General features: G+C 62.1%; 1 protein-coding gene across 1 annotated transcript in view; it reads left to right on the forward strand.

The window, feature by feature from the left end:
- Nucleotides 1–12485, forward strand: part of PLXNA1 (plexin A1) — a 48650-nt gene that overhangs the window by 11457 nt on the left and 24708 nt on the right. The window contains exons 4-9 of the mRNA XM_072784860.1: nt 8126–8266; nt 9230–9330; nt 9682–9805; nt 9903–10056; nt 10350–10449; nt 11780–11894. Coding sequence (XP_072640961.1) covers nt 8126–8266; nt 9230–9330; nt 9682–9805; nt 9903–10056; nt 10350–10449; nt 11780–11894 — 735 coding nt within the window. The remainder of the gene's footprint in view (nt 1–8125; nt 8267–9229; nt 9331–9681; nt 9806–9902; nt 10057–10349; nt 10450–11779; nt 11895–12485) is intronic.

The raw sequence follows: 12485 nt of genomic DNA on the forward strand, positions 1-12485 counted from the left end.
GACCTGGTTGGCCCTCTGCCAGCAACCCCCCCCCCCTTCAGTTCCCCGAAGGAGAACATTGTTGTGCAAAATTGTAGCCGATTAATTTAAGACCTGCCAAGTTCAGCTGTTCAGGGCTGGCTGGGGTGCTCCCCAGCTCCCCTGGCCTTCTCTAGAGGCCCTGCCCACCACCTGCCTCCCTCCCTCCCCGCGGGCAGAGGAGCCCGTCCTCCTGGCTGACCCCCCCAGAGTCTAGTCCTGCATGTACCACCACCTCCTTCCTCCCCAAGTGGCCACCAGGGACCCCCAGACCCTGGCAGGAGTTCCCCTGGGTGACCCCTGGTTGCAGTTCCTTTGAGTCAGCCTGTGTGGGTGTAGAGAGGACCTACTCTGGATTCCTGCCAGGGGGTGTCCTCCCTGCCCTGCCCCAGCCCACAGGCCTAAGAAGACTCTTCTTTTCTGCAAAGCAGTGGTGGGGACAGTCTCTGCTCTCTGGGCCAGGTGAGGGACACCCCTAGGCCAGCCCTGTTACTGTCCCTGCTCCCGGGCTCAGGGCTAGGAACACAGCCTTGTCTCTCTGGTGGCCATGCCAGGGGGAGAGTGGGCCCCGTCTGCCTGAGCATCTGGTTTTTCAAGAGAATCTGGAAATCCATATTTTATGTGAAATCTCTTATTGTTAAGCTTGGCAGCTAATGACATGTTTTTAGAAAGTAGTACGGGCCAACCGAGGTTGCTTGGGCTACCAGTTTATGACCATGAGGATCTGGGCTGTGGCATCACTGGCTCACAGGATTCTGGGCCTTGGGGTAGGACCCAGGGGACAGCCACCCAGTGGGGCTCGGACTGGGATGGGCTTTTTGGGAGTCTGGCTGGCAGGGAGGCCTGTTGTGGCGAAGGTCCTTCCTGGAGCCCTCGGTTTTCATCCCTTGACGTTGGGTGGGCTGTGCCTCTTGGGGAGGCCCAAGGGAGGGTGACATTCCTTCCTGTGTGGTGATCTTTGTATGGAGGAGAAACAGGGCTGTGGCTGCAGTGCGCTGTGGCCTGGCGGTGGGGCTGGGTAGGCCCCTATCCCTGTGCCTGCAGGCCTTGGCTGTGTCTGGGCCCCTGGACCTACCTGCTCTTACCTGGCTCTCTGGCATCACAGCTGTGTTGGTGGCTGCTGAGCACCAGCTATGTGCTGCTCTGGGCCTGCGCTGCCAGTGGCCCTCACAGCTCTAGAAACTTCCCTTTGGACGCTTTTCCCATTCCCCCCAGCACCTCCAGTCCTCACGGGATACTAAAATTCAGAGATTCCTGAAAGTCCCGTAGTGTTTCCAAGACCTGTTTAGGGCAGCTGGCAGCCTCTTCTCAGGGTCCCTGTAGCAGGGAGGGTCTCTCCATCCTGGGTGAGAGCCTGCCATGTGCATCCAGCAGGGGTCCCTGCTCCCCGAGCCCAGGTCTGTTCAGGAGGTGGACTGAGGAGCACAGTGGGGCGGCGGGGGGGGGGGGGGGGGCAGGCTGTTGGCTCCAAGAGGGATGACGGGCAGGACCAGGCCCCTAGACCCTAACCCCACAGCCACACGGAGTGCTGGCACTTCCCGATCTCCTGCTTGGGGCCCTGTGAATTTGCATCTTGTGTGTGTTGACAGGGAGGGATGCCCTTGACTCCTAGTGACTCGCCACAGAGGCTCCAGGGGGCAGCTGCACCACTGGGGAGTGGGTGCCTGCAGGTGTTGTTGTCCTGCTGACCCCCAGCCTGGGCACATGCAGCAGGTCCCTGTAGCACGGTGAGGGCTGGGACAGGGGGCAGGGGAGGAGAGGTCCCCAGCGTCCTGCGTGTGGCTAGCATATGACTGGTGTTCACTCTGGAATGTGGCGTACCCACAGGAAGTATACAGCTGTGATTGTGCAGCCGGGGCATGTCACACCAAGTGCCTCGGTGCCCTGTTCCTTGGAAAGGTCTCCCTTTCTGTGAGGATCACTGGGTGATCTCCACCCCTAGGGCTGTTTTGTTGGCTTGGGGGCTTTTCGTGGGTCATACAGCATGTCATTGTCTGTCTTCCTTTTTTGTGGCTATTTGTGAGGCTCATGCTTGCTGTTGGGGGCAGCTGGTTGGTTCTGTGTCACGACATCGTGCCCGGGGTCTGTGGCGGGGCTGCTGCCGTGTACACAGGGCTGTCTCTGCTGGGTTTCTACCTGGAGCGGGGCTGCTGGGCCTCCCTCATCTTCTGGCCTGACTCTCTAGGGCTGCTTGTGTCGCCACTTCCAGGATCAAGTGTGGTATCCGTGACAGAGTGGTTGATCGCAGATGGCCGTGCTCGTGGCAGGTTACTGGGTCTGGTGGGGTTCCGTCCCCCAGAGAGTGGTTAGTGGAGAGTGGAGGGGTTCCAGCTGCCTACTTCCTGTGTGTCTTAGCTGCCGGGCCTGGGGGGCTCCAGGGGTACACTGCCCCTGGCCTGCGGAGGGCATGGTCCCTGGAACCTTCGGGTAGTATTGCATGGTGCCCTATGGGTGTGTATGTCCTCCAGAAAACATGCTATGCTTTTTTCTGGTTCTCCTGGGTAGAGAGAACCAGGCTGGCCATGGTGGGCATCTCCAGAGGGGCACAGGGATGTCTCATTCCCTCATGGGTCTGTTCATTACATCCTAGGCCTTTGTCCCGGATCCAGTGCCTCAGGAGAATTGGTTTTTTCCACCTGATGGCGGCAGCAGTTGCCCTGAGGCCTGCATGGAGGGTCCTCCTCCAGCCCAGTGCCATAGGCCTGCCTCCCTGCAGAGGCTGGCTCATCAGGCCTTAGCCTGAGCGGGGGCACCTAAGCCATTTGAACAAGAGTGACACTCTCAGGTACAGGCAGCCAGTGGCCACCTCTGCCCAGGATTACTGTCTGCACTGCATAGCTCCCCTCCTTGTGGGCAGACAGGACCCTGACCTCCAGGACCCCCCCCTTCCCCTCAGGGGCCAGGAGGTCAGAACTCCTGGCATCACAGCAAGATACGTACAAAGACTAGAACAGCCCAGCTGAGGAGTCTGCCAGGAAGGATGTTCTGGAAGGAAGGAACAACAGGGCCAAAGCTCAGAGGTGCTCTGGTGCTTGTTGGGAACTGAGGGAGTATGAGTTGGGAGGAGCATCACGTACTGCGTTGAGCGCCCCTTACCTGCAGTGGACGAGCACGTGGTAGGTGACCCTGTGGTGGTCAGCGTCGTGGGGCCAGGAGATGTCCTGCAGGACTCTGGGAGGAGCTTCAGAGGTCTGGCCTGGGTAGTGGCAGGGAGCCAGAGGGCTGTGGTGGCTTCAGGAAAGTAGAAGGGGCTAACATGCACCTGCACATGTTGGGGACCCAGTGGGTGGGATTAGCCTGAGTGACACGGACCATGCATGGAAAGGTGGGCAGTGGATTGTTCTCGGGTTTGAGACGGCACCAGCTGGATGGTCACCACTGCCTGTGTCCGCATCCCTGTCGGGCTCGGGGCTCGTGAAATCTCAGGCTGTAGTGGGCATTCTGGGAGAGTCCCAGCTAGAGATGTGAGGCGGAAGCTGTGTGATCTGTGTGGCCTCGTGGCTCCATTTTGTGTGATCTTCGTGGCAGTGGGATGCAGCTGGGTACCTCTGCCCCGTGGTGGTGGTGATGGCGTCTGGCTTTGGGGCCCTGGTTTCCACACAGCCTCCAAGCAGCTCCTCCCTCCCCTACTGTTGGAACCATGAGCTTCTGAACTCTCACACAGCCTGTGAGATGGATTTCTATTGGCAGAGGAGGAGACAGACCAAAGGTCAAGAAGGACCACAGTGTTCGTCGGTTGTTGGTGTCTGCTTTTCTCTGTGCTGAGGCTGGGGTTGGAAGAGACAAGATTCCTAGGACCCTCCCCCAATCTTCCCAGGTGTGTTTGGCCCCATTACAGCCATTGGGCCTCCTGCAAATCATGTTTTAATTACTCAACTACTGCCAAGAGGAAATAGTTAATTGCTTTTCCAGTATCGGGTTCCTTCTGGCCTTTCTGAGAGTGGTCCCAGGAAGGGGTCTGGAACTTGCTCCCAGCCAGAGCAGGGGGCATCCTGTGGCAGCCTATGAGGGAGTGAGGACGGGCCAAGGAGCTGGGTTGGCCAGGGCCTCAGCCACAGGCCCCTGGCCAGGAAGGAGGGGAGAGGCTGCGCTCCTGCCCCCTCGTGCAGCCCCTCCCAGGACCACTTTGCTGCCTAGGGGGGCTGGGGAGAGGTTGGCAGCTGTACTGGAGGAGGAGGACGCCCATGGGATCCCAGCCCCATAGCCAGATCACTGGCTGCTGTTCTCCCCACCCCATCTCATACCCATTGCATCGCTCAGGATCCTGTCCTATTGTCATCTGGTTCAGTCAGTGAACCCCCACTCCACAGTTAGGGACACGGGGACGCGAGGGCTGTTACCTTGAGGTGGACAGAGGAGGGGACTCTCCCCACTCTGGTTGGAACCAAGCTGGGCAGCCCCTTGCCTCTGGGTGGCTAGGGCGCGTGCCGGCCTTGGCAAGCAGCCTGCATGGCCCAGACATCCTCCCGGTGCCCCTGCCCGCCCTCAGCCCAGAGAATGGGCTCTTTGTTGGCTCTGGGCTGGATGGACAGCTGACCTGGTCGGGCCGCAGCAGTTGGCGAGAGCCACGCGGTGATGGGTGCGGGGGCAGCTGGCTGGGCCAGCCTGAGGCTGGGGCCTCTGGGGCCAGGGGCTGCCCACCTGCTGCTGGCCTCCTCCCCTTGGCCCTGCACCAGGCTCTCTTTGCAGGATCCACCCCCCCACCCCCGTCACCTGGTGTGTCCTGGGCCCCCGGGACCTGCTGGCTGGGGTGAAGGGATGAACCTGCTCCCTGGCCTGTCCGTGGGAGGGATAGGTAATGCCTCATGGTGGGGGTAGGTGTGTGGTCTACAGCATTTGCCTGCTGCTATCCCAGACCCTGGCACCAGGAGTTTGCTGGGGGCACTGACAGCCCTTGTGCCGCAGCTCAGAATGCAGGGGACTCCCTCCCTTACAGAGGGACAAGGGGAAGGACCCCGGGGTTGGAGAAGTGGATGGAGCCAGAGGGCTGGGGCAGGGTGGGTGTGGCTCTTTCTCTTTGGGTCAGAGCCAGGGGCGAATGGGGGCCTGGGTCTGGTGTAGTCCAGGCAGTGTGTCCCAGGAGGCTGGACACCTCCACTGTGGCCATCTGAGCAGGGGGAGGAGCAGTGCTTTCTCAGCAGGTGTCAGGAAGGCACCACAGCAGAGAGGCAGAGCTGGGTCTGGGTCCTAAGGCTTTTCTGTGGTGGCATGGGGGGAGGGAAGGTGGTCATGGCTAGTTGTGGAAGGTTTTAGTGGTTTTCGGGGCAAGGTTTGCAGAGCACAGGTGACAGCTGGAGGCGGGAGGGTAGATACCAGGGGATGCCAGGAGTATCCGTGTGCTCTCCAGGCCCAGCTGCCCCAGGGTGGGCCATCCCCAGGTGGGTGGCCCTTGACTGGACAGCTGTGCCTGGGGGAGTGGCGTCGGCACGTGCGCTGCCAGCAGTATGTGTCCTGCCGGCCTGCCAGCAGCCTGGCCCCATGCCTGCCCTGCACGCCCCTTCTCCCTGGAATGCCTTCCTGGCGGCCTGCTGCATCCCTCCCTCTTTTGGAGCCGACTCTCTGTCCCCAGGTGCAGGTGGCGACTGCCACCCCCCGGGGCCTGGGGTTCCTCTGGCAGGCCCCTGCAAGGCTCAGTTTCCCTCTCTGTGCTGCATGGGCCCTGCGGCCTGAACCAGCTGGGACCTAGCACTAGTCATTTGTGGGTGAAACAATTTCCACCCCTTCCGACTGGCACATGTGAGCACATAGGGGCCCTGCTGGGTCTGGACTGTGGCTACTGGCTGCCCAGCATGGGGCCTGTCCCCCACATCATGTGCACCTACTGGCCTGCCGGCATTGTCACCCCCCCCCCCCCCCGCCACGCTTACCCCATGTCCTCCAGAAATGTCCTGTCTCCTTGGGGCCTGCCTGTGTGTGCTAAGGGTTGGGGCTGCCCAGTGGTGGGCAGGTGGTGGACAGATGGATGCATGGTGGATGGACAGCTGGACGTGCGTGCTCCCCACCACAGCTGTTGGGGGCCACCTGTTGGAGTCGGCATGCTGCTGGCCCAGGGGCAGGGTATTCCAGAGTCTGCGTCTGGCCTGCCTCCTCTCTTGCTTTCCCCAAGACCCTGGGAGAAGGCTGCTCTCTGCCTGCCCCCTCCCGTGCCACAGAACTGGTCTGCCCCCTGGATGTGCCCTTCCCTGTAGTGTTTCCCAGCGCCCTACTGGCTCGTGGGCACCCCAGCCTGTGCCTCGGCCCTCAGCAGGAAGGGGAAGGCAGGTCTGGCCACAGTGAGTGGTCAGATTGAGTACTGTGGGGCCCCTGGTGGTTGGGGAGGGAGAGCCTGGGGCCCTCAAGTGTCCTTGTTCAGCAGACACATCTTGGGCACCCTGGAACGCAAAGGGCTGAGGTCTGGTCAGGCCTGGCTGTTAGGGCAGACCTGGATATCTGGTTGTGAGGGCAACCCATCAGGGCGTGGTGGGTGGGGAGAGGTGCCTGCAGGCAGGGGATGGGGGCCAGAGGCAGGGCCCTGGGGGAAATCAGAGTCCTGATTTGAATCAGCTGAGTTGAGACTGGGTCTGGCGATCAGTCTGGTGCCCCGGCCTGCACTCTGGCCCTGCCCTGCCCTCCTGACCTTATCCCCTGCTTCCTGGCCATTGTCCAGGCTGGCCTTGCCGGGCCTGGGCGGGTGACTGCTGGGGCTTGAGGATTGCCTTGGGGCCCAGCCCCCCTGGGTCCCCTCATCTTGGCACACCGGCTCTGTCCTTACTCTCAGAACAGCTCTGGCATGGGGACTGGTGTCTGTTGTCACCATTTCATGGGCAGGGAAACTGAGGCCGGGAGCCGGACCCCAGCTTGTTTGCAGAGCTGGGGTCATGTGAGCTGGGGCTCGGGCCCAGGCAGTGCAGGTCCAGCGCTGTCCCCGTGGCCTCCCCGACCTCTGCCGTGGCTGCTGTGGGCCAGGCCTGCCCGCGGAGGGGCCGACTATGGGCTTCCTGTGAGCGAAGGCTGCCCCCCCCGCTGCCCCCCAGCAGGGCCGGCTGGGTACAGGTCGGGGCGCTGTGGCCCCTGGCCTGGCATCCCTGCTCGCTGGCGGCCTGGGCCCCAGCCCCCCCACCCCGGCAGCTCCAGGCCTTGCCTGCTCCCGGCTCGCTCTGTGCTTCCGGGTCTGGTTTGACTTAAGCCGCGCCGGCCGGGCCGGGAGGCAGCTGAGCGGATGTGGGGCGGTGGGGGGGTGGCCTCGGCCCTCAGGAATGCGGCCCTCCCCGCTCCGCCCGCCGCAGGCCCAGGGACACAGCGCCCCACCCTGGCCGCCCGCCAGCCAGACCGGCGAGGAGGGTGCCGGCCTGGGCCCCCCGCAGCGGGTGGGGGCTGGCCCTGGCTCCCAGCCCAGAGGGGTGCCCGGGGAGCTGCGGGCCTGGCGGGCTGGGAGACGCCGCCCCGCGAGTCCCATCTCGGAAAGCCCCTGGGTCTCTCTGTTAATTAAATACGTTTGTTTGGTGAAAGCAACTAAAAATACTTGCAGCCTCGCGGGCTGCAGAGAAGAGCTGGCTAATTAACGCCGCTTTGTTTGGGATCTGGAGTATATTCCAGTGCCGCTGAGACGCCTGCCCTCCCGCCTGCTTGTGGGGGTGGGTGGACCCCTCTCCTGGACCTTGGCCTGGCCCCTCCCCCCGCGGTGCGTCCCTGCCCTGGAGTCTCCCGGTTTCACGTCTCAGCCATGCTGGACATCTCAAGTTCTCCAAAGGCCCCCGTCGCCTCCTCCTTCCGTCCCATCCCTGCACAAACATCCCTTGCTCTGAGACATCCAGCCTGGCCCCCAGAAGAGGTGGGCCACCTGCCAGCAGCTCCCGCGGCCTGTGTGCTGGTCTTGGCTATACAGCGGGTGATGGGTGGTGGCTCATGCTTGTCCCTGTGGCTCTGTCGACTGGTGAAGGGGGGCTGGATCAGGACCTGCCTACCGGCCACAGTTCTTTCCTACTCATCCTCCTTGGGGTGGGTGGAGGCCTCAGCCTGGTTCTCGGCAGGGCTTGGGGGTCCACCAGCCGAGGGGTCCAAACCCCTGCCCTCAGGGCTGGGGCAGAAAGGCCTTGGCACAGCCGCAATTAGGCCCTCGCTGCCGCAGATCCTGGTGGACCTGGCGAACCCTGGTGGCCGGCCGGCCCTGGCTTACGAGAGTGTGGTGGCCCAAGAGAACAGCCCCATCCTGCGCGACCTGGTCCTCAGCCCCGACCGCCAGTACCTCTATGCTATGACGGAGAAGCAGGTGGGTGACCCGCTGCAGGACACTTGGGGCGGGTTGTGGGGGGTCATCAGGGAGTCAGGCCTGGCCGTTGCTGCCCACTGCGTCCTTACCAGCTCCAGATTTTCCCGTCAGGCTTGGAATTCCCGCCCCCTCTCTGAATAATTGCATGTCCACAGGAACAGATACTTGAATAAATTTTATGAGAGCATTGATGTCATTTGCAGGCTGAGCCTGTACCTCTGGGGCCCTGAGTCCTCGGGCTGAGGCCCTGCATGGCACTGGCCTCATCTGCCCAGTGGGGGCTTCAGGCGGCCGTGTCCGTGGGGTTGGTGCCTGCCTGGCCTGGCCCTCCCTCATCAGGCCATCCATTTGTGTTCTCCTGGTCCAGTCTGCTCGGAGCCAGCGTTGGCCTTTCCCAGCCTGGCGACCCCGTGATAGCCAAGGGGTAGGCGCGGGGGGGCAGGTCAGCATGGGTTTGGTAAGGCCAGGCCCCCATTCCTGGCCAGTCCTCACTTCTCCTCTGCCTCTCTCTCAGCCATCAGGGTATTCTAGCTCACTGAGGACCTCAGGGCCAAGCAGGCAAGGTCAGGGGGAGCAGAGCCCAGCCTGAGTCTGTGCTCAGGGTTGGGATTGATAAGCCCATGCTCCCTTGGGGAACTCTGAGTCCAGACAGATGGGACAGTGACTGTGGCTGGAGCTGTGAGTTCTCCTCTGGGTAGCTCACCTGCACCGACTTGCCGGCTTCCTGGCCACTGCCTCCCAGGAGAGAGGCCTGGCCTGTTTGGCCTTACTTAGCCAAGTCAGGGTCACAGGACCAGCCTCTGAACAGGCCATGCTGGAGAAAGGCCTGAGATGGAGGCTCCCTTCATGTATGGGAACAGGGCTGGGTTCAGGGGACACACCGTGGTGGTAAGGAGGTGAGGCTGGAGGGGTCTCTGGGGTGGGCCTTGCAGGGGCCTGATGCAAAGGTCCCCATCCTGCTAGGTGACTCGTGTGCCTGTGGAGAGCTGCGTGCAATATACGTCATGCGAGCTGTGCCTGGGGTCACGGGACCCCCATTGTGGCTGGTGTGTCCTGCACAGCATGTGAGTCTGGACGGGGTGTTGGGGTGGGCCGGAGGGCCCTGACACCGCTGCCTGGCAGCCTCTGACCTGGGGGAACCCAGGTGACTGCATCGTACATCTTGGGCAGTCACGGCTCCCGTTTGAAAGCGTCTCTGGGTCTCACCTGTGTAAGGTGCCCTGTATTTGGGAGTTTCCCGTGACTGGCTAAGTGATGGCAAGCCCCCCTTTGCCCCAGTAAGGATGGGTACAGGGTAAAGCTGGTGGGCTTCCCCCAAGCGCATGACGACAAGCCTGCTGAGCAGGAGCTGGTGGGCTTGGGGTGCCCCCCTGGCTGCCTCACCCATGCCCAGCCATAGCACCTGCTACCCACAGCTGCTCACGGCAAGACGCCTGCGAGCGGGCAGATGAGCCCCAGCGCTTCGCCTCGGACCTGCTGCAGTGCGTGCAGCTGATGGTACAGCCTCGCAACGTTTCAGTCACTATGTCTCAGGTTCCGGTGAGCTAGGCTGCTCGGGTAGGGGGTGGGGGATGGGGGTGGCAGTGGTGGGGGACGGGTCCCTGCTCACAGAGGCCTTCTGCTCTGGGGGCCCCAGCTCGTGCTGCAGGCCTGGAACGTGCCTGACCTTTCGGCTGGTGTCAACTGCTCCTTTGAGGACTTCACCGAGTCTGAGAGCATCCTGGAGGACGGTCGGATCCACTGCCGCTCACCTTCCGCTCGGGAGGTGGCACCCATCACACGAGGCCAGGGTGAGTGTCCCCATGGGCCAGGGCAGCACCTGGAGCCATCCTGTTGGGGTCAGCGAATGGGCATCACATGTTGGCTGTAGAGTGGCAGGGGAAGGAGCAGGGGCAGGGACCGCAGGTGCCAGCCCAGTGTCCTCAGAGGCCCACAGGGTCTACAGGGCATGGATACAGCAAGGGGCTGTGTAGGTGGTGGTGGAGAAGGTCCTTGGCGAGGCTTGTCCCTGTTCTGGGCTGGATGTCCTGGGTTCAGTGGCCCTGGGGGGCCCTGGTGACTCAGGCCTGCGCTGCTTCTGTAGGTGACCAGCGGGTGGTCAAGCTTTACCTAAAGTCTAAGGAGACGGGCAAGAAGTTCGCGTCCGTGGACTTCGTCTTCTACAACTGCAGCGTCCACCAGTCGTGAGTGTCCTGGTTCTCCTGCACCAACACTCCCAGCAGACCAAGGGGGTTCTGTGAGGCCAGGTGGTCAGGGTGGGAGGCGAGGCCGTGCAAGAGCCGCTCACCCAGTGGAAAGCCAGCAGGGGCCTGGCTTCCAGGGGGCAGCTGGAGGGTAGCCTGAGGCTGGGGCGGTCAGAGAGGGCAGGGGAGGTTCCTGATTCAAAAGAAGAGAGTCTCACCAGCCTCCTGCAAGCTGCTGGGGCACAGGGAGTGGCCTGTAGGCCCCGGAGTGAGGCGGAGCATGAGGGAAGCTGCGGGAGATGGCCAAACCATGGGAAGGGACGGGCCGCTTGACACAGGTACCTGCTGCTTTGGGACAGGTAGAGGGGTCCAGGTCCTCTCTGGTTGTGGTCGATAGCATCCGCTGGGGCAGGGGGACCTGGAGGGGACCCACCTGGAAGGCCAAGGAGGGGTGCAGGGTGGCGAGGAGCCCCACACAGGCAGAATGGTTCAGCCACAGAGCTGGAGGCACCTGATTTTCCCCTGTGCCTTCACTTGTTGATTTGTAAACCGACTCCATCCTGGGTCAGGGTGCCCACTGAGGACCTGAGTGTCGACGTTACTGGGCTTCACCTCTCTGCCCCAGGCGCACTGGTGTTTGGGGATCAGGGGCAGCACTTGAGAGCTGAAGGCTTGAGGGTCTCTGGAGAAGCCCGGTGGCCTGCAGGTTGGAGGTCTTAGAAGTCAGAAGGGTTTTCTCCAGGGGAAGTGGGTGCCACGGGGGCTGCAGAGAGGACGAGGTACCAGCCGTAGGAGATTGCACAGCCAGAGCATGGCAAGGGCCCTGTGCGGGCCCTGGGGATGTGTGAGAGTGAACCAGACAGGTGTCTGCCACGTGGAGCTTGCATTCTGGTCAGGGACGCAGACTTCTACAACAGCTCCAGCTCCGCGGGATCGCCTCCTAAACTTAAACCTAAGTTAGTTGAGATTAGAACTTAGTGTACAGATGTGTGGTTCCATACCTGCACTAATGCGTTTCCTGGTGCTAATTGTCACATGGAGCTCGGTGTGGCCAGCGGTCACCTCAGTGGACGGCACGGGCTTTAGACATCTGTTATTGGGAGGTTGTATCAGCAGATGGTGAGGGGGACTGGGAGGTGTTCAGAGTCTGGGGAAAAGCAGCAAAGAAGAAGGGAAGCACGGGCAGGCCTCTCTGAGCAGGTGGAGGAGCCGCCAGAGCAAAGGCCCTGAGGCAGCTCTGTGATCTGCTGCAGGAGTAGCAGGGTCCCGTGTGGCCACTGGGTGGAGGCACAGGTCGTCTCAGTTTCACCACCCTGCCCTCTCCCTGCAGCTGCCTGTCCTGTGTCAATGGCTCCTTCCCCTGCCACTGGTGCAAGTACCGTCACGTGTGCACGCACAACGCCGCCGACTGCGCCTTTCTGGAGGGCCGTGTCAATGTGTCTGAGGTAAGGCCATCCTGGAGAGCTCAGGGTTTCAGAGGCACAGCAGAACTCCGCAGCTCCCATGGGTGGCTGGATGCTGACCTCAGGGCCCCGTGTGTGAGGACGTTCTCCGAGGCCAGCCAGTAGTGTTTGTTTGTGGTCACTGGATCTGCTCTCTAACCTCAGGGAAGGCCTCAGACTGGGGCCTCTAGATGGGGTTGCAAAAGGATGCCCTAGGGGTGATACAGGGAGGGGACTGTCCACCGACTGTGACGCCTGCAGCATGAGGTATCTGGCTGGGCTGGCATGCAAGTCCCGGTGCCCAGAATCCGTGTGGATGAGGGAACCCATCAGACTGACTGGCAGGGTGGCTGGTTGGTTCTGGGAGTCAGTGGAGGCCCTGTGTAGTAATTGATAGTAATTAGGTAGTAATTATTTTGGAGCCTGGGTGAGGCGCTGACTTTATGAACAGCCAGGCTACTTTTCCTAGAACCGGAGGCTCTCAGAACCAGAACAGGCTGGCCTGAGCACCTGCCAGGCAGGGGGTGGGGCTGCCAGGCTCCCTGGGTGCAGCCCGAGGGCGCAGAGCCAGGCCTGGAAGCCAGGGCCCACCCT

Source organism: Canis lupus, chromosome 19, assembly GCF_048164855.1.
Source record: "Canis lupus baileyi chromosome 19, mCanLup2.hap1, whole genome shotgun sequence".
NCBI lineage: Eukaryota > Metazoa > Chordata > Mammalia > Carnivora > Canidae > Canis > Canis lupus.